The 21,250-nt window shown below is 51.6% G+C and overlaps 1 protein-coding gene and 1 long non-coding RNA gene across 2 annotated transcripts; both read right to left on the reverse strand.

Annotated features, from left to right (window-relative positions):
- Nucleotides 1-1,160: 1,160 nt before the first annotated feature.
- Nucleotides 1,161-5,590, reverse strand: LOC144727533 (uncharacterized). Its single transcript, XR_013587413.1, has 2 exons — nt 5,301-5,590; nt 1,161-2,145 (listed from the first exon to the last, which is right to left on the reverse strand). It is a non-coding gene; the product is annotated as an uncharacterized LOC144727533 (long non-coding RNA).
- Nucleotides 5,591-7,420: 1,830 nt separating this feature from the next.
- On the reverse strand, nt 7,421-20,600 carry UBR7 (ubiquitin protein ligase E3 component n-recognin 7). Its single transcript, XM_078606255.1, has 11 exons — nt 20,335-20,600; nt 18,736-18,869; nt 17,095-17,155; nt 16,416-16,511; nt 15,973-16,026; nt 15,252-15,357; nt 14,374-14,489; nt 13,767-14,015; nt 12,027-12,234; nt 10,605-10,666; nt 7,421-9,921 (listed from the first exon to the last, which is right to left on the reverse strand). Exons 1-11 carry the CDS (start codon nt 20,551-20,553, stop codon nt 9,823-9,825), a joined length of 1,404 nt encoding a protein of 467 aa, XP_078462381.1. The 5' UTR covers nt 20,554-20,600; the 3' UTR covers nt 7,421-9,822.
- Between the last annotated feature and the right edge of the window lie 650 nt (nt 20,601-21,250).

Here is a 21,250-nt window from a genome sequence, read left to right on the forward strand (position 1 = left end):
CCAATGACAATGATCTGAACCGGTCCTGGGACTACACTAGGTCAACTCAGCCTAAAATGGGTACCTGGTGTGGTGTGTAAAAAAACATCGTCACTGGGAAGACAAAGGCGGTCGGGCGTGGTGCTGGCCACCCACCCCCTCGTGTGCCGTTCCGACCTTCACAAACACCAACGCTTCCCATGCACAGGTGCTCTTTAACAGCACTTGCCCCAGCAGTCCATTAAGGCTACAACTGGGGATCTTTGTCTCGTGTGTTTGTGCTCGTGTTTATATGAATGTGTGTTAATTGCCGGCGTGTAGTGGGAGTGGCCGTGTATCGGGTGCACCACCGCACTGTGCTACGAACCCGACGACCTGATTTTGATTCTCAGTCGCGGCCACGGCATCAGCGGCGAGTGGTATTTGAACCGGTCCATGGGCCTCCCCTAGATTCTAGATTTGAAGCTTTCGTGACTGCAAGGATTCATATTCTTAGGTTTTTTTCGGTAAAGTCACGTAGGTAAAAAATTTTAATTAATAAAAGTAAAATAAAAATAATATAAAAATCACGACGTTTCGGAGGCAACACAAGCCTCCGTCTTCAGGTGGAACCGTCACAGCACGATATATACAAGGACTGTTTTCTTGGAATTTCTCTTACTTGATACAGCTATCGTGCTGTGATGGTTCCACCTGAAGACGGAGGCTTGTGTTGCCTCCGAAACGTCGTGATTTTTATTTTATTTTTATTTTACTTTTATTAATTTAAATAAAAAATGTTTACCTACGTGACTTTACCGAAACACCTAAGAATATCTCCCCTAGATTACCTATAATCATCCTTAAGTGAGTACCCGATCGCGTGTGTGAACATCAGCACTGGGGAGAGAGCGTAATCCTCTATGCCACACCACCCGACTCCCCCCCCCCCCCCCCGTGTTGGCCTTAATAGGCACTCGCGAACTTCAGTATGTGAAAGGCTCAATGGGGGGGTGAACTTTGACCTGGGCTCCCTCCTTTGGGCTGCGACTCGGCCGTTCAGTGTCGACCATCAGCAAGTAGTATCCCCTGGAGCGACGTTGTCATCTTGCAACGGTTGCTTCTCTGATGAATTGCGTCTGCTAAACAAAACAAATCAGTGTAGACGAGTGTGTGATAGCAGTGACAACACACGCGCGCTGTGTCGTGCAAACTGTCAATTTGTTTTTAATGCGGTCACAATTCTGACACATATCAAGCATTTTTTGGGGGGGATCCACAAGGTCCAGACATCGAACATAGAAACATCGGGTTCATCTGCTCCCCACTCGCGTCAACCCACGACTGCCTGCACCTGGGGCACGACAACAACCTCACAAAGCCACATCGCCACCCACACGCAACTCCCGACCATCACGCCGTCACGCTGCGATTAATCCACACACATCATCATCAGCATCATCATCATCATCGCACGTGCCTATTAACCATCACGCAGTCACGCGATGATGCAAACCCCACACGTGTATTCACACTTGCCCCTCTTACTTTGGCAAGAGCATTCGACTTTTGCTGTTCTTGCAACACGACGATGATCCTGGACAACGCGCGGAGATCTGAACACCTCCTCCCATCGACCAACTCGCACTGACCAGCGGGGCGAAGTCTGCTCAAACTACCCCCGTGGCCCACACGGCGCTACTGAGGCCTTCATCCGGCAGTGCATTTGACAAAGGGCTGCACTTTTTCCTTAATTACATCTCGGCCGTGCTAAAGTAACGACCACGTGGAAGAACATTGACACGGACATTATTGTTGCACCCGGCACACCAAATCAAGCATACACCTCGCTACGGCTGCTGCTCGCTAGTCACCTACCCCAGTCTATCCGGAAAAAAAACATCGGTGAGATATGAATGAAGCCTTGGTTAATGTGGTTAATAGGACGCAGTGGCGTGAACTGAACGCTGATGGGGGGTCTCCTCCTCCAAGCTACTGCAACCTCCCCCTCCTCCCCCTCTTCCTCCTCCTCCTCCGTGTCTCTTGACCGGGTCTCCCAGAGGCGTCTTCTCTCTCTCTCTGGGCTTCTCTCTACTCCTTGCCGCGGTAGACGCGCAGGTGCGTTAGAATCCATCCGGACGGGCCCGTGATGGTGAGGACGAACGCGCCCAGCGCCAACACGGTATCCTGCACACGCGCGCAAAGACAAAGATCCCCCCCCACCTCTCAGTGTAGCCTTAACAGACTGTCGGGGCAAGTGCTGTTAGCGAGGAGCAGCACCTATGAAGGCCGACACGGTGGCACACGATGGGGTGGGTGGCCAACAAACACGTTTACACACCGCACCAGGTACTCTTTTGAGATACTCCTTCAATCGGTATGCCCCTCGTATGTGGAGCTCCCGGCCGCGCGGCGCTGATGTTACGTGAGCGCAGACTGAGTGCCCTACATCACACGCCGTTGTCTGTGCAGACTAAACACAAATACAACGGATGCCTGCCGTCCCCCGCCGCGCGCAATGACTCCGCGAGACGCACCGAGCGTGCTACAACATTCTAAATACCGTCCGCGCGGTTCGTGTTGTACGAGTTATCCTATACGGAGCGCTGCAAGTGTCCGTCCGGCACGGTGCGGTGAAAGGCGTCGCTGCAATGCCAGTGCCACGATGCACACGCGGGTGTCGAGGCGATGTGTTGCGCAACGCACGCAGAGACCCTGATGTGAAAATCACACAAATGGATAAAGAGGTGGATACGACATCATCAGTGTGCGAGTGAGTGCCATTTGAAACCATTGGGTAGTTTGACAGCAGCAGTACGACGATGATGATGTGATGATGTGATGGTGCTGTGATGATGATGATGGGGGTGTTTTCACTATTTGTGTGTCGTCGATACGAGTGAGTGCCATTTGAAACCATTGGGTAGTTTGACAGCAGCAGTACGACGATGATGATGTGATGATGTGATGGTGCTGTGATGATGATGATGGGGGTGTTTTCACTATTTGTGTGTCGTCGATACGAGTGAGTGCCATTTGAAACCATTGGGTAGTTTGACAGCAGCAGCACGACGATGATGATGTGATGATGTGATGGTGATGTGATGATGTGATGATGATGATGATGTGATGGTGATGATGATGATGGGGGTGTTTTCACTATCTGTGTATCGTCGATGGTGGTTGTACGTCAGGGGCCCGCGGGCCTCACAATGAAGAACCCTGGGATAAAGAGTTTCCTTCCCACGGGGATGGGGGGGTGGGGGTTTGACCATACTTCACCACGCTGGTCAGTTCGGGTAGGTAAAGAGGCGAGGTGGTGGGGCAGGGGGCGGTCGGAGGGAGAGGAAGACCCGATTTTAAAATCCGATATAATTCGCCGCTGATTTTGGTCATGGTCGGGAATACGGGAATCGAATTTGAATTCGGGTCACCGCCGGGTGTATCTAGCGCAGTGCGCTAACCGCTGCGCCACCCCTCCCCCCGCGCCGACATTATGTAACCTTCAGACGATTACGTCGCTTGAAGTGTCCGCCGCATTTTATGGTGATCTGACTCACGCATTGGCTGGTTACGTGGAACATGCGTTTTGAAACATTTTAACGACATTAAATAGCGGTTCTAGATTTGAAGCTTTCGTGACTGCAATGATTCATATTGTTAGGTTTTTTCGGTAAAGTCACGGAAGTAAAAAAATAATTAATGAAAGTAAAATAAAAAATAAAATAAAAATCACGACGTTTCGGAGGCAACACAAGCTTCCGTCTTCAGGTGGAACCGTCACAGCACGATAGCTGCATTTTACCTACGTGACTTTACACGTAAAAACCTAAGAATAGTAAATAGCGGCTTTAAAAGTTCAGAGTAAAATACGCGAATGAACTCAAACACAACGTACGATTGTGCGGTACAGTCTAGAATAACTGCGCTTCGTTGTGAATTCGCTATTGTGCGTGAGCTGGCAAATGGGTCTGTCTCATCGAGGAAACATCGAGCTGCTGTGCGTAACACGCAGAGCGTGTTGTATCACGGGGCGAGGCGGTGGGTAGAGAGGCGTGTGACGGACGCATTGGTGAACGCACTGCGCCTATCCCTGAACCCGGCCCACCTGAGTTGGAGTCCCGAGCAGGATTACCGACAGTGGGCCAACGAAATCTGCACACCGATATCACCAATCCGCGTGGGCCCAGCGTGGTGAAGTATGGTCAATCGACCCCCACGACTGACTGGCACGGCGAAGGGGAAGCCCTCCATCCAGCAGTGGATGAACGCGCCTCGAGTGTGAGCTGGAGGCGGCCTTTGTTTGCGAGCGCCTATTAATGCCGCAGTTCAAATCGCAGCTACACAACGCGAGAAGGGACAGGGATCCCTCGTGTGAAGTCTGTCGACTGTCGGGGCGGGGTGTGCCTCTCGACGTGTTCACTCCGACACGGGGGCCACTTGCGCGGCTGCGTGGTCGCCGCAATGACCCCGGCGCCGATGTTCGCACACCGAGAAAAGTGCTCGTTTGCTTTTGAGGCTAAGTCTACGTAGAGGGGGGGGAAGGTCCGGTAGCGATTCGCGTGTACCGTGTGTACAACTCGCGGCTGATGTTAGCCCTCCCTGGACGCGAATTCGACTGCGGCTCGCCGGGTTGGTGGCGGAGCAGTGCGCTCGCTACGCTAGGGACCTTCACGACGCGAGCAGCACTCAGTGGCACTCACCTCACCGCGGCGTTTGTGCCAGGCTAGGTGCGCAAAACCAGCTAAGATCCCCCGTGTGGCCTCAACATACTGAAGGTCGGTAGGCACACGATGGGGGTGGGGGGGGGTGGTGACCAGCACCACGCCGGGCCGCCTTTGTCTCCCGAGTGGCGATGTTTTATACACCGCACCAGGTAATCATTTGATGCTGAGTCGACCTAGAGGAGACCCCGGACAGGTTCAGATATTCGTCACTGGTGTTGGTCGTGAGCGGGAACCGAGTTGGTAGCGCAGCGCCTTAACAAAAAAAATAAGGACAAAGATCCCCCGTATAGCCTTCACAGACTGTTGGGGCAAGTGCTGTTAGCGAGCACCTATGAAGTCCGGTACGGCACACGAGGGGGTGGGTGGCCAACACCACGCCCGACCGCCTTTGTCTCCCTAGTGGCGGTTGTGCACTCACCGCACCAGGTACTCATTTGAGGCTGAGTCGACCTAGGGAAGGTCCCAGGACCGGTTGGGATAATCGTCACTGGTGTTGGTCGTGAGTGGGAATCAAACTCGGGCAGCCCGGTTCGTAGCGTAGCGTGGCGCTAACCGCCGCACCTCCGCTCCCAACAGCGCGCTAACATCACACAAACACACACACACAGTACTTACCACAACTCCGATCTTCACCTCTGCGGGTCTCGAATGAATGGCGGCACGGGGGGCCGCGACTCGAGACGGACCCTGCAAAGCTGCCCGGAGCATCGCTCCCTGCGCCCGACGAAGAAGAGCCATGGCCGCGTGAGTGACGCCGACCCTGGGAAGAGGACGCGAACCGTGAGCGTGGAGGGCGAGATGAGGAGGAGCAGGAGGACTAGGAGCTGGGCACAGCGAGTGACAGCGAGCCGGCTTCTGGAGTCACGGAGTCGCTCAGCCACCGAGTCGCGCACTTTGACGCACAGAGTGACGATTGGATGGCCGCTCGGGGCCAATGAGGCTCCGCGCGTGTCGGGGATGGCGGAATATTTGGTTGCGACCCGCAGGATATTTGATAACGAACGATCGAGGTCACTTATGTAACCGTGCAGCGGTGTCTCAAACGAGACTCACGAATGATGACGACGCTGCTGCTGCTGCTGCTGCTTGAGACGATGAGCCTTCTGATGCGGATGACGATACTAATTCCGATGAGGATGTTTTTGATGACAATCGCTGTTGATGCTTTGTAATTGTACGACGGCGATGATGTTTACCCAATTAGAAACGAATGGCTTTGGTCGGTAGCCCAATGACTCCGTGCGCGAGAATGATGGCTTTGGTGGCGACGACCCACGGAATATTAATAATGAATGATGGTCACTTACGTAACCAAGTCTCCAACGAGACTGAACAGGGATGGCGTTCATAAAACTGACGCTGCTGCGGATTTTGATTACTGATGCTTCTGGTGATTACCCACGGCGCTAAGGATACCGACGATGCTACGACTACTTTCGATGACGATTCTCCCGATGACATTTGATGGAGATACCTTCGATTGTTTGCTGACGTTGCTAGAGGCTGCTGGCTGCTGCTGACTTGAACGCAATTACTGTTGGTGTTCGCTAGGGGTCATCGATAGACTCGCGCGAGACGTCTCGCGGACAACAAACACATTCCTGCTGCGGAGGGAGCTGGTAGGAACGTTGGGTTGCTCGGTCAACGGCCAGGGTCAACGGCGGCGTGGTGTATTCCGCAAATATGCCAGACTGTGAGGGCGGGCACAAGCCGGCGTGAGTAGGTTAAACGTTGAGTTTTATAAGGGCACCACGGGGTGACCAGCCCCTCCCCTCCTACTCCCAACCTCTCCACCCAGACCCTCCCCACCCAGCCCCTCACCTCCCCACCCAGCCCCTTCCTCCCCACCCAGCCCCTCCCTCCTCTCTCCACCCAGCCGCACCCCTCCCATTTTTGGATGCACGACGGACAGACGGACACAATAATTCCCTGTGGGCTGGTGTAACCAGGTTCCTACCAGTATAAAAATGTCTACAGCGCTCTTATGCATCCAGCAATGCCGAGACTCGGGTGATGATTGTGACGTATGATTTGTGTTGTTGCCTATGACGTTTATGAGTATGTATTTGCGGATGTTACGACTGCTGCTGCTTCTTCCGATGACCTTGATTTCTGTGACCATCACAGAGGTGCTATAAATTACTCGCGAAACACTAAAGCCATATTGTTTGCTTTCAAATATTATACTTAACAAAAAATGTTATGATTCTTCGGCATTCAATCCAGCTGTACTGCCTTTCATGGAACTTATCCACTCATTATGAATCAATACATCTATATCGTAAAAGCCCGGCGTTCCGTTTATCCGTTAACTAAATCATACCAGCCTTTCAGAAGACCCGATTAAAAAAGTCGTAGAAGGTGGAACCCCCCCACGAGAAGCGGGGTAAGAAGTTGATACAAGGTTTACAACAATTGTAGACCAAACGCCCCCCACCAACTTTTTTCACTCCCCCAAAAATAAAGTTTTGTCAGCATACATACCTACACAGCCGACATACAATCGAGTCCAGATTTATTTTGTAGGAAGGAGCTAGAATAAGGCCACCGAAATACGAGTGTACGAAAAATTATAAATTCCTGTTCCATATGCACATCACAATGAACAGAAAATGACCATTTAACCCCCCCCCCCCCCGCTCACTGTATTCTAAATTATAAAAGCATACAAAAGCAAATAACCAAGTCTGAAATATTGTCACTTGAAAGATAATCAAGGGATAGAAATATTTGACGAGGCGTAACATTTTATTTCAACTGCATGTTAATAACCACGCATTTACAAGAATCATAAGAGGCAACATTTATCTCACTACACATCGGCTCCAACGTAATCATAAATCCAAAGAAGAAAAATGCACGCGAACTCTTAAACACTACTAAAGATAACACTTGTTGTCCTGTTTTAAAAAAAGAAAAACTCTCAAATAACGCAATTAAAACGCATTTACTCACAAACAGAAGCGTGTAGAAAAGTACACAGCGTACGGCAAAAAGCTTTCACACACGCCCGTCGTTACTGGCGAGTGCCTACATTTGACACTCCAATGCCACATCTTTCATGACCACTTTAACTCGACGGGGAATGCCAGCAGCAAGGCTCACCCTACCTATATACATGTCCTTAGACTCTACCATTACAATTAGATTTTTGCAAATTCAATTTGCCTAAAATTCCAGCTCTTGAGAATAAAAAAAAATTGGTTTGACACGTGACCAACACCCTTCCAATGGAATATAATAGTTGTGGTCCTGTTGCGGATGAGGCCTTGAGCAGACTTCAGTTAATTCTGCAACCCCACCCATCAAGTGGCCATTCTCTTACACAAGGTGGTGCATTGGTGTCCCGGGAGAGGTTCAAGAGGGCAAATTTCGTTTTTTTTCTCGCAGGTGAATTTTGCCAAATTTTAAGTGCAGAATATTTTTGTTATAATTATGGATATTTTCGTGCAGTCATTTGTGACCGGGTTGGGGGGACTCACCAACTCTTCTTATGCTTGAGGACCTATTAAAATGACAGGCAACTTAAAGATTGGACTCACACCCAGCACTTCAGCAGTGCCGTTGGCTCAGGTGCCTCTGACGCCCCGAAACCACCTTGGCCACCACTTGGATTCGCGCACAGACTCTTCCCGTGAACACCAGGATAGGGACACGCGCGTCAGTTCTGCGTGCGTGCATTACCGACACAACGTGGGTGGGATGGAGTTGGTCCGTTGGTGCACGTGGCCTACACTAAACTCGCACCGCAGACGCAAAAAAAAGCAATAAACATTTCCGACAAATAAAATTACAAATCGAAAGGGAATATAACGCGATGATAACGGATGCGAGCGTGTGCTGTTGTTGCGCTAACCTACAAGTCTGCGTTCGGGCGATGCAGGTCTCACGATAAACGCTTGTGTCGGTGGATCACATTCCCGTTTGGGAAATGTCACGCCCCTTACAAACCCCGGCGGCTGCTGCGTGGCAGACGACGTGAAAACAACGCGGCCGCGTGAACTTCACGTCCAAAGGTGTGCTGCGACACATTAAAACGCACGTAAACTTTGGACAGGCCAAGCAACTTTGCGGCAAGAGAATCGCGCAGCAATGCAACTGAAGCGGGGGGGTAAACCCTCAACAAAGCTCGTGACAAATATTCAAAACTCGCTTAACTTCTCTACGAATGCGACCTACCTAACGTAGTTGCCGTGAAGGCATCCCTTGAAGCGCATTACGTTGTGAAAAAATGCGATCGCATCGTCGGTGTTATTTACCGACACGCCAACGGCTGAACTGGAACACAACCCTTTCAGTTTGTCAAGCCGAATGATTTTCCCCGCAGCACAAACCGCGTGCGAGATTGAGCGGGGATGTGAAAAAAGAAGCTCCTCTTTCGATGGAAACTACTACCTAATTTGCGGATCGCCATCACTCGCTTATCCTCGCTATACAAATTCACGTTCTGTACTTGTTTTCGACATCACGCAGCAGAAGCACATTCAAGAGCGTAACAGATTAACATTCGCACATGAACATCGTACGGTCGCTGTGAAAAAAAGTAAAAAACTTTAAAATCATCTTAGCGGAAACTCAAGAGAGCGGGCGAAGAGATGAGATATCAGAAATCTTAAGCCTCGTTTCCGTACGGGCGAACGGCAGTGAACATTTTTTTTTACAAAACAACTCCGCAGACTCCTTAATTCGCATCCCAATTTTAGCGGAAGCGCTTCCCCGAACACAGGTAAATGATTCGCGTGCATTTCTTTTGCCCTCCGCACGCCGCGAGCGTCTTCGGGAACTCCCAAGCGAGTGGGCCAAAATATTGGGACACCGCGTGGAACGGCACGCCGCACGACCGGAACGCACGTTGTCGGAGCACCGGCTCTGAGAGAATCGGCCTCCGACGCGTGACACGAGCGGGATGAGCGGAGAAAGTGCTGGCCAGCTGGCTTGCCGGCTTGCTGGTCCGCTTGCCGGTAAGCTCGCCGGCCGCAAAGCCCGCCGGCCGGTCGGTGAGCTTGACGGCCGGTAGGCTCCCCGGCCGGCAAACTTGCCAGCCGGCAAACTAGCCGGCCGGCTGGTTCGCTGGCTGGTTGACTTGCGCGTACGTGAGCGCGGTGACGGTGCGCGCGCCGGGGGCTTAATGGAGTCTTCATTTGCAGTGGTATGCCATGTGGTTGCTCTCGCTCCTCCGTCGCTTGCGAGACTGCATGCTCTGGAAAAACTCCGTGATGTCCTCTTTCTTCACCACCTGAGGGTGCAATGATTGCAGATCAATTAAGCACAGTTGGCTACGAATGGTGCGAAAGAAATTCAACATACAACGTAAAACGAAAGACTTTTTTCCTCCTGATGACGATCGCTTGTGTTGCGATCGAAACGTCGTAGTTTTTTGTTATTTTCTTTGAACCTATCTACGTGACTTTACCGAAAGACCCAAAGAATATGAATTCCTGCAGTCACGAAAACTTTTAAGTCAAGAAAGACACACTTCGGCACGCTCCCAGTGTAGCTGTAACAGGAATGAGGTCGCTCTATCACGAAAAAACCCACCCAAATTACAGCACTTAATTCGGAGGCTATAATCGCTACAAGCCTGCCCCTGTGCGGAATGGCTTCTTGGAAACTCGTGATTACTTGTGGCTTCCAACATCGCCAATAATAAACACGGCGGTTCCCGGTCGCCACTTGAGGAAGGTTGTTCAAGTCCGTCGGGACGAGGCCCCCTTCTGTGGCGGTCGGTGAAGTTGAGCCGCGCCGCGTGTGAACAGCCGAGGCACCACGCTGTGTAGCAGCACACCGAGCTGAACATATTCCTGCTAACGGCGCTTGAATATGTTCGTTTATAAATAAGTTCCTGTAACATTATTCCACGCAGCGGTGCAAATGAGCGTGCATGCAAGCAGGCGAGAAGACGCGCTGGTGGGGCTTTACCTTCCCCTCGTCGGCGAAGTGCTTCAGGTAGTCCATGAGTTCCGTCTTCAGGTCGTTGTACTCTGGAGGTGATAACGCGTCGCAGCCGCGTCAGTCACGGCGTCGCAGCCGCGGACACATCCCCGACGTTTTTCACGACAATCACTACCGCCCTCGTCGTCATCATCATCACAATGACCAATCGGCTGCTGGACGAAGGCGTCGCCATTTCTCACGGTCCTACGACGCAACAATTGTGACGTTCTAACCCGACACGACTGGACCATCTGTGAAAAAAGAGCTTTAAATCTCATCGGATTCCACCCTCCGCCTGCTCGAGAGCCGATTTCATCCCTCCATCTCCGCAGCGGTCGTAACCTGTCGGGTGCCATCGTCCTTTCTAGTGACACACCTTGCAGAAACCCACTTTGTAGTGTTAACAGTAACAACGATGTCTATAATCTGCATGTTCATAAATCTATGCTCCTGTTTCTAGTCTTTCGTGTAATCCTGCCTTGTCTCTCAAAGTGACCAGGCACGGTTACTCGTCAGCTCTAGTTACACTCCAGGGACGCAGAGTGTTAGGTTGTTAAGCCAATAAAATATTACAGGACTACACTGGCAGTGTGGCCTATGTGCTGAATAAACGCAAGCCTATGAAGTATGCTAAACGGAACAAATTTGTATTTTTTATTTTACCGGGTAATGCCCACTGAGCTCTTTTTCAGAAGCGACCTGGCAATCACAAATTATAGCTCAATGAAGCGGTTTATCCTGGGGAAATGTATAGCAGCCAAATACTTTAAACGCGTGACGTTAATTCTAAATGTGAAGGGAAAACCGGAGGACCCAGATAAAAATCCACGCGACCATAAGGAGAAACACGAATACTCCAAATATACAGCAGGCGTCAGGGTCGGGATCGAACCCGCGACCTTGTGGATAACAGGCGAGGTCGTTAACATCTCGCCACCGTGGCGCCCACACACGTTTCGGTTTTAAAAACGAGTTAATCACTTGGCCAATTGACGGGGTGCGGCTGCCCCCCAAGGTTACGTGAAATCCATATTGAGCCCTCAGTAAGGAAGAGGGTTCCCCCCACCCCCATCCGCCGTGCTTTAACAAAAAAACAAGATTAGAACGATCAGAGGGGGGAGCAAGGGTGAAGAGGAGAGGGGCAGGCGGAGGAGGAAAGAGAAGTAAAAGGCGGATGAGGAGCAAGAAGTGGAGGAGGACCAGAAGGAGGAGCAGAAGAAGAGAGAGTGGACGGATGAGGAAGAGGAGCAGCAAAATGACGGAGGAGGTACAAGAGCAGGAGACGAAGATAAGGAGGTGTTGGGAGAAGGAGCAAGAGCGACTGGGAGCAAGGAGCAGTAGCAGGAGGAGAACGTCAGGAGGAGGAGCGAAAGGAGGATTGGGATGAATCCAAGGAGCAGGAGGTACCGCTGATGAGCTCCACTTGCTGCACGCGGTTCATGGTGCCCAGCGCCGCCATGAGGGGGTCCCCGCCCCCCGCGCTCGACCCGGCCGCCCTGCCCCCCCCTCCTCCACCGCCGACGCTGTCCGCCCCGAGCTTCCCGCGCGCCTCGTACGCCTGCACCGTGTCCGCCTCGTCCAGGAGAAAGCGCACGCCCAGCTCGTCGTACATCGCCTGTCGACGACGACGCGCAGTTTAACACGAAAATCAAGTTCGTATTTCGCGGGTGTGCTTTGTCATAATGTAATCTATACATCTTATAGATATAAAACCATCGTGCTGGGAGAATGCGACGGCTCGCGTGAACGTGGTGAGCTCTTCTGTTGACCCGCCGATGCACGAGCGTCGTTCGCACCTCCGTTTAGCGCGGTTGGCGTTCAACACACACGCATACGTGGCCGAGGCCACGTCTTTAACTTTCTTTGTCAATCAAACTACTCCCCACGACGTGAGGGTCATCGGCGGTAGGTGCAGTAGACTTCACAAGGCTGGTTCTGCGCGGGTTGGTAGCCACGTCAGCCCCAAAAGTACTCCAGAAACTCGTTTGTGCATGGAGTGGCCGGATAACCCATAAAGGTGACAGCCCCACCCACTCTATCCCGGCCTCCGTCATCAACCCACCGGCTAAGAAAATACACGATGAATCACACATCCAGCAACGCTTGCCGCGGAGGAATTCTAAAATACCCTTTTTTTTTTATATGGGTTGAGGCAGTAAGTGAACGGAACGGCTGCAACGCAGCGTCCATGACAAATGAATCCGTCAAGTGTCTAATTACAGCACCGCATCCAATGGCAAGAGAAAATAATATAATCTCTCCTGCACATGAGCGATGGTGAGGGTTGGTGCTTGCGCTACGCAAGGCAATATATTAGAGCAAAGCAAAGCAGCTTACAAGGTCCCACCATTCCATCAGGGAACGGTGCAGTAATGTTCTCATACTGTACAAATACCCCCAGAGCCGTACCGGTCAGTTTAACCTGATCCTCAACTGCATTTTATATATATAAATACGCACGCAGATATAAATCCTCGTTTGGAATCAAGGGCACAGTGTGTGCCTATTAAGGATCATATCCAAGTGGTGTTTATTTGTGGAGATATTATAGACGAAGCTGCGCTTATTTTGGCTGCTATGTCCAGCAGCAGAAACAAATAAATGTTTTATTAATTTCTTCTGAACGCTGTGACATATTTTGAGTGAAACGTTTGGACGGCCCAGGTTTGTACATGACACGACATGAACTAATGGAAACTAAACACAGCCCCTTTGTCAATCCACTGCTGGATGAAGGCCTCCCCACGATGGTGAACTGAAAAGAGCAACAGAATTTGTTTAGATATCAACTTCGATGTTAGCCATCACTGGAAATCGAACTTGGGTCATCAGGCGTGGCTCTGTCTATCTTTCAGTCATGGCTCACGGTGCTGCCTCGGGAGCTCCCACCTGCCCTGGTTTTCCCAGCATTGTCCTCTTTTTGAGACGGCTCTCCTGGTAAATGTGTCAGTCTAGCGGTCATTTACAAACTCCCGTTTGCCGTCAATACCGTAATGATAATACACCGCCTCAAGACGATGCATCAACACGAGCTTCTCCCTTCTTCCGCTACCGCGAGATATCCCTCTTTCCATCAAGCGTCCGCGTTTGCCTGTCCATCTCGAGAGGTGGCAACTCCGGCGCTGCCAGGCCACGTTTGGCACTCGCCTTGCACGACGCGCAAGAGCACAGCTTGCAGCGCCACTGCTGCGGCCAGAACGTGGCGGCGGCGCCGCCGGGCGGCTGGCTAGTGGGGACCGCCCCGGCGCGCAGCTCCGACAGCAGGCAGGGGGGACGTCGCTCCGCCGCGCCGGTCCCGTTCTCCCCGGGCGACGGGGCGCCGTCGCGAGACTCCTCCTTCGGCACCGCCGCCGCCGCCTCGCTCTCCTCGTTCCTGTCTTCGTCGCCGGGCGACGGCTGAGCAAAGCGATAGAACGAGCGCCCTCGTAAAGCACAAGAGATGTCGCGACGGGTGTCTGCGCGCGAATACGCGCGCGAGCACGGCCCTTGCTGTCTATCCACTGCCGGACAAGGGTCTCCACTCGCCGTGAGGGTCGTGGGTCGGGGGGGGGGGGTTACGAGACGTTACGTTAGTCTGTGGGCCTCTACGCAATTGTATGGGTTTCATGGTGAGTCAGGCCGGGTCCATCTTATTCACGACACGTGAAAATCCAGTTTATCAATCACAGGCGGCCGAAACCTGAATTCGAACCCAGGTCTCTCAGTTGCTCCGACGGCCGAGCCGCCCGCCCACCTCTGTCCGCACCATCATTACCTTGACGCCGTCTTCGCGGGCGACCCCGCTCGGGGAGGTCACCTCGGCGCTGGACCTGCACGGGGAATCGTCGACGACCAGCGAGCCTTCGTGCTCCTCGTTGACGAGCTTCACCACTGCAGGTCGGGTGGGGCCAAGAGGACGAGAGATCGAGAAGAGAAGGCTGCACGCCGCACTCAATGCGAACACGTCCAATTAGAGTTGATCATCGATTATGCGGCGCGCGATCATTCGGCTTCCAACACTATCCGGCGATCCCGGGGCCTAGCCGGCAAAACCGCTCCAAAGGCCGTAGCCAGTCCAGCAATAAATATCACGTGACAAAAAAAAGTAGCAATGCTTGATGTCAGTGTTAAATATTATATACAATACATACAACTTAAACAATTAAAATACTGCAAGCATATACATCGCCCCATGCAGTCTGGTACAGTAAATACCGTAACTTTTCACAAGATATTTATTTTTTTCTATTTGTATTTTCACTCATGCCAATTTTACATCGCAAACAAATTGCAAACACCTAAAAACATGTCATACAAGTATGTGCACAAGTAAGCTATTTTAATTAATGTGATTATCCAGCGTTTTTGAAAATCCGGCGCCCCATCCCCCCACCAAAGCCGCCGGATAAATCGATGATCGACTGTAAACTGAAAATGTATTAAATGCCACTAAAAATGTACAGGCAGAGTTACGCGGATGTAGGTCTCCCCAAGACGTCGCCATCCTCTCTTTCACCGAGGGTCTCGCAATGCAACGATCCATCTAGTTTCTGCGCGCGAGCCAATCTCGTCACTCCATTTCCGCGCCCCCCCTGCGAGCCCCGGTGCCGCTGCACCGCCCGCACGGTCGGCCCTCGCGAGTGACGGTGTCACCTGCGGACGGGACGGCGTAGGCCCACAGGAAGGAGCAGCGCGCCATGCAGCCCCCGCACACCATCTCGTGGTACTCCACGCTCTCCGGCGCCTCCACGCCCAGGTGCTGGGCGAACACGGAGAGAGGTGCGTCCCGACCAGCAGTTTAAGTTTCGTTTTACGAAACGAACGACGAACGTGTTAAGTCAATGGAGCGTTTTCGAATACGTTAGCCGTTCGTAAATTGAAAACTCATTTATAAAGTGATGAGAAAAATCTAATTTATTTCCGCCCCCCCCTCCCCCGCATCTCCGATTAGCACAGTTGGCTACGTACGGTTCAACATACAAAGACGGCTTTGAATGGACGAAAATCATCAAGCGCGACGATGACTATGCATGTTTTGCCAACGATCTAAGCGTGATTGAACATGTCAGGGCAAATAAGTCTCAAGAAAGAGGCAGAGTAAGATAATTTACTCACATTATTGGAGACTTAGGTACAGTGAGGAAGATCAAACGAGATATTTGGCTTGATAAGTATCCACAAAGTCGACTCGACGAACGAAATCCGCAAAGATTACAAATAGAATTCCACAGGCTGTCGTTGACTTGACCAAGATGAAAAAAACCGATGTATTTTACTAAATGAACACTGATCCCAACACATGTGTGTAGTTCTGTGGTTCATGGAGATGTGGTTAAATGTGCCATGGAGAACAAGGTCTGCATCCTGTACTTACCCGCCCGTGTAACCAGTCCTCGCATATGATGCACTGGATCATTTCATCAGGAGTCTACGTGGACAAAAGGTTCCAACAAAATTTTCACCACAGTTATATTCATGCCTTCGACTAAAAAATGAAATGTTACCGGAACAGGAAATACAAAGAACATACGATTAACCAAACGAGTGAATCACATTTTTTTTTCTTTATAACAACAGTTTGCATTGTCTCCGGGAGTGTGGGGTGTGACAGGGTTGGATGGTATGTTAGCCGACGGTCTGGTCTGTATGAACGCTGGCTGTTTGATTGCTTGGATGATGTGTGTGTGTATATGTTGGTTGATCATTGGAGATGCAGCTACGGCCAGGTTAGGCTGATCCGAGGGAGAATGCCGACCGAGTGAAGGACATCAGTTAGGTCCCGTGAAGAAGATTTGCTACCCTTTTAATCACTCTCACCTTGTCGTCCGGATCAGGGTAGGGCTTCTTGCAGGTGCAGTACAACCCAAAGAAGTTGTGGTTGTATTTGTTACCAGGATTCGATGCCTCTTTGTCCTGTATGCCATTCACAGTTAAAAGCCAAAGCCAAAGAGATCACAAAAATGTTAGCGAAAGCAAAACTTATAACTTGATGATATATATACCCAAATAAAATTCACATGTAATCAATCGCCTGATGAGGGCCGCCCCAGGCATTGCGGGTTATTTGACTATAATTCACCACACTGCTCAGTGTGGGTTGGTGAAGGTAGGAAGCATAGACGTTATATCATAGTACAGTACCACTATGGATTCTGCTGCAGTGCCTTCTGCTGACAACGTAGACCTGCAACAGCCGACAACGCCTGTTTCATACACGGTGGTCACCCATCCACCTCCGATGAGCAAGGTTGGCTACGTACGGTGTGAAAAAAGTTCAACATACACACATGCAATGTCCATGCTTAATGCCGCTTGGTTTCTGACATCCGACAAGATCAGCTACATTCTGTGCGATTTGGTAACAGGAATAGGAATAAAATAACCCATTATTACGCCATCCCAATTTAGGTTTTTGGCTGCGCTAAAATTTGACCGGCATCCACCCACCGGCACTGAAGCAAAAAACACAAGTGCCCCGCAGCACGCTGCAACTTACGGGCAAAAGTTTGCAGGCAACGCCAGGGAATCGAGCGTTGCCGCAGTCACAGCGGAAATTTCTGAAAAACAAAAAGGCACACGTGGCACGGCTCGCCTTACGCACGGCGCGCACACACAGTACAGTAGTGGTGGGGTTAGAAATGTGTTTTTGTTAAACGATGACTGGGCAGGCAAATTGTTAGCCGATGTGCAGTGCACTGCAAAAAAAAAGTAGTTTTCCCATCCCTCCTCCCCCCCCCCCCCGGTACAAAAATCAAGGGACTTTGTTAGCAGCGGTGCACAAGTACAAACCAACAAAAACGTCACCACTTTTGTCAACACCGTAGCCTCATCGCATAAATGCAGAATACAGAGGTGAGCTTCTCACAAAACTCTTTGAGGGTGGGAGCAGTGGTGCAGTGGTTTCTGCCTTCCGCAACGAACCTGGCCTTCATCCAGTAGCAAATTGATCACAGGTGATGATACATGCAGAATTAATCATTATAAAGAGTTTCCATGGATTTGGTGGCTGTCTGCAGTAAACATAACCATGGGATGGAATTCCATGCGATGGAGGCAGAAGCAGAGACGGTGCGAGCCACCCATGAAGTGGAGTCTAACTATGACAATCCCACTCACTGATTTTACAAATCCATTAAAGCTTTCATCCGCATGACCCATGGCCTATCCACTACTGGATGAAGGCCTCCCGATTCCGTCACCATCCCTCAAAGTTCTGCGATGGCACAATCCATCTCACTCCTGCACTTCAACCAAATCGGATCTGAATTTGTATTTATACTGGAGGAATCCGACGAGCTACAAAGCAATTTTTTCACAGATGCCCAGTAAAACTAACCTCCTTGCTCAATCTCTACAGCGTATGTGTGTATGTTGAACTTCTTTCACACTGTACGTAGCCAACCATGCTAAACGGAGGCGCGGTGGCTGCCTGCAATAAAGACAACCGCAGGTCGTCCTATCAGACACACAAACTCTTTTCCTTCTACTGCGAATTACCATCGGTCATGTCTGCCGACCACCATCCCTTCTAGCGATCAGACCCATTCGAGCCCAGTTAACTTTTGTAAAACAATCAATCCCTGTGCTGCTCCTTGGTCTCTGTGTAACTGCAAGCGTGCGTATCTCCCATGTTTCTTTGCACACTTTTCAGTGTTTGTCCCATTTTTTCTATTTGTCAGTATATCGACGTTTTCTAATCCACTGCAGTGCTGCTATCCACGCGTCTCCGATCAACAATAGATCACTCTCCGCCACCGCAGGGTAGGTGAGACGTGATTGCACCGGCGGTGCGGTTCCGTGTGGTGAGCCGAGATGCGGTGTGGTGAGATGTGGTGTGGTGAGATGCGGTGTGGTGAGGTGAGATGCGGTGTGGTGAGATGCGCCGGCGAGGGGCGGTGCGGTGAGGTGAGATGCGGTGCGGTGAGATGCGGTGTGGTGAGGTGCGGTGTGGTTAGGTGCGGTGAGGTGAGATGCGGTGTGGTGAGATGCGGTGCGGTGAGATGCGGTGTGGTGAGGTGCGGTGTGGTGAGATGCGGCACTGAGGGGCCGGCGAGGGGCGGTGCGGTGCGGGCGAGGCGAGGTTGGAGGTGCGGTGCGAGGCGAGGTTAGAGGTGCAGGAGGGTGTGGTGTGGCCCACCTCTTGGTGTAGAGCTCGTACAGGTCGTGACCCTCGTGACACGTGTAGCTGCACGCCAGGCAGATTGCGGCCGGCTCCCCGCCACGTGGCGTGCAGGAGCTGCACGCGTACAGCGCCTGGCGGCTCACGTAGCCCTGGTGAGGAGAAAGGTCAGGGGGCAGGGCGGCCCGTACGGCGATTCGTTCATTCACTCAATCATTCACTCACTCACTCAGTCCAATCATCGTTCATTCGACTGTAAGCCACGTGCGAATTTGGCAAAGCGGGCGGGAATCTCCAAATGTGCATAATACACCTACCCCAATCTGATGTTGTGGCCGAGTAACCCTGTGATCGTCACGTATAGGTCATAAAATACTGGTAGGAACCACCTGGTTCCACCAACCCACAGGGGATTATTGTGTGTCCATCGTGCATCCAAAAATGGGAGGGGTGGGGCTGGGTGGAGAGGGGAGGGTGGGGAGGGGCTGGGTGGGGGGTGGGAGGGGTGGGGCTGGGTGGGGAGGGGCTGGTCACCCCGTGGTGCCCTTATAAAACTCAACGTTTAACTTACTCACGCCGGCTTGTGCCCGCCCTCACAGTCGGGCATATTTGCGGAATACACCACGCCGCCGTTGACCCTGGCCGTTGACCGAGCAACCCAACGTGCCTACCAGGTCCCTCCGCAGGAATGTGTTACCAATTTATTACAATTAGTATCATCACCTTCTCTTGAGAGTGCCCAGCCAGTGGTATAACTCTCCTACGGCGCGAAGGAGTTGGCCGAATGCTGCCCCACGGAGCCGTGTTCCGACTGCTCCCACCACGTCCCAATGACAAAACTTCCTGCTACAAAGTGATAACCATTTTACCGACCTCGGTGTGGTGGTGGTGGTGATGATGATGACTGCGACTGATGACACTGACCGTCGAGGAGACGTTCACAATGAGAAATATTCTTGGCGATTAATGACCGCTTCTGATGATGATGACTATTGTCGATGATGATCCTGCTGCTGATGATAATCCTGCTACTGCTGCTGATGATCCTGTTGCTGATGATGATCCTGCTGCTGATGATGATCCTGCTGCTGATGATGATCCTGCTACTGATGATGATCCTCCTGCTGATGATCCTGCTACTGATGATCCTGCTACTGATGATCCTCCTGCTGCTGATGATGATCCTGCTACTGATGATGATCCTCCTGCTGCTGATGATGATCCTGTTGCTGATGATAATCCTGTTGCTGATGATAATCCTGTTGCTGATGATAATCCTGTTGCTGATGATCCTGCTGCTGATGATGATCCTGCTGCTGATGATATAAAATTCTACTGCGATGTGTAGCCGATGATGACGAGCTGCAGTGGTCGTAATAACATCTGATCATCATCATCATGATCCCGTCCTTTAACCGCTGCATATGACGACCCTACTCATGATCCTCATGCTGCTGATAACGATGATCATCCTGCCGATGATGATGATCGTGCCGATGATGATGATCGTGATGATGATGATGATCGTGGTGATGATGATAATCGTGATGATGATGATGATCGTGATGATGATGATGATCGTGCTGATGATGATGATCGTGCTGATGATGGAGTCACCTTCGCATACGAGCATAGGTCCGAGTCGCTGGCGCCCAGCACCGCATCGGCCTCGCTCTCCAGATCCTCGTTCTGCTGCATCACCTCCATCATGGACAGCACCGCGTCCTCCTCCTCCTCCTCGTCATCCTCCTCCTCCTCCTCATCCACCGCCGGCCGCTTCACATCGTCGCCAGCTTCGTCGAGGCCTCGCTTCGTCCCGCCGCGATTTGCCGCCATTTCTTGTTTTTGTTGAACAACGTCCGGGTCAAAGGGGAAGGCGGGTGGTGGTGGGGGTGGTGCTGGTGGTGGTGGTGCTGGGGGTGGGGGTGCTGGGGGTGGGGGTGCTGGGGGTGGTGGTGCTGGGGGTGGGGTGCTGGGGGTGGTGGTCGTGGGGGTGGTGGTTGTGGGGGTGGTGGTGGGGGTGGTGGGGGTGCTGGGGGTGGGGGTGGTGGTTGTGGTGCTGGGGGTGGGGTGCTGGGGGTGGGGGTGGTGGAGGTGGTTGTGGTGCTGGGGGTGGGGGTGGTGGTCGTGGTGGTGGTGGTTGTGGTGGTGGGGGTGGTGGGGGTGCTGGGGGTGGGGGTGGTCGTTTCCCTTCCCAACCGCCCCCACGCCTGTTACCCCCCATCATCAACAACATCACCATCATCACCATCATCACCAACAACAAAGAATCCACCGTGCAGCCTGTCACAGACTGGAGGGGAGTGAAATCTAGATTTGAAGCTTTCGTGACAGCAAGGATTGATAACTCTTAGGTTTTTTCGGTAAAGTCACGTAGGTAAAAAAAATATTTCTATAATTATTTCTATCATTTTTATTACTTATGAAAAAATATATTTTATTATTTATTTATATTTCCACCTACGTGACTTTACCGAAAAAAACCTAAGAGTATGGGGAGTGATATCAGTGAAATTACAGCAGCAGCAGCAAG

Source organism: Lampetra planeri, chromosome 25 (assembly GCF_965212315.1).
Source record: "Lampetra planeri chromosome 25, kcLamPlan1.2.h2, whole genome shotgun sequence".
Lineage (NCBI taxonomy): Eukaryota > Metazoa > Chordata > Hyperoartia > Petromyzontiformes > Petromyzontidae > Lampetra > Lampetra planeri.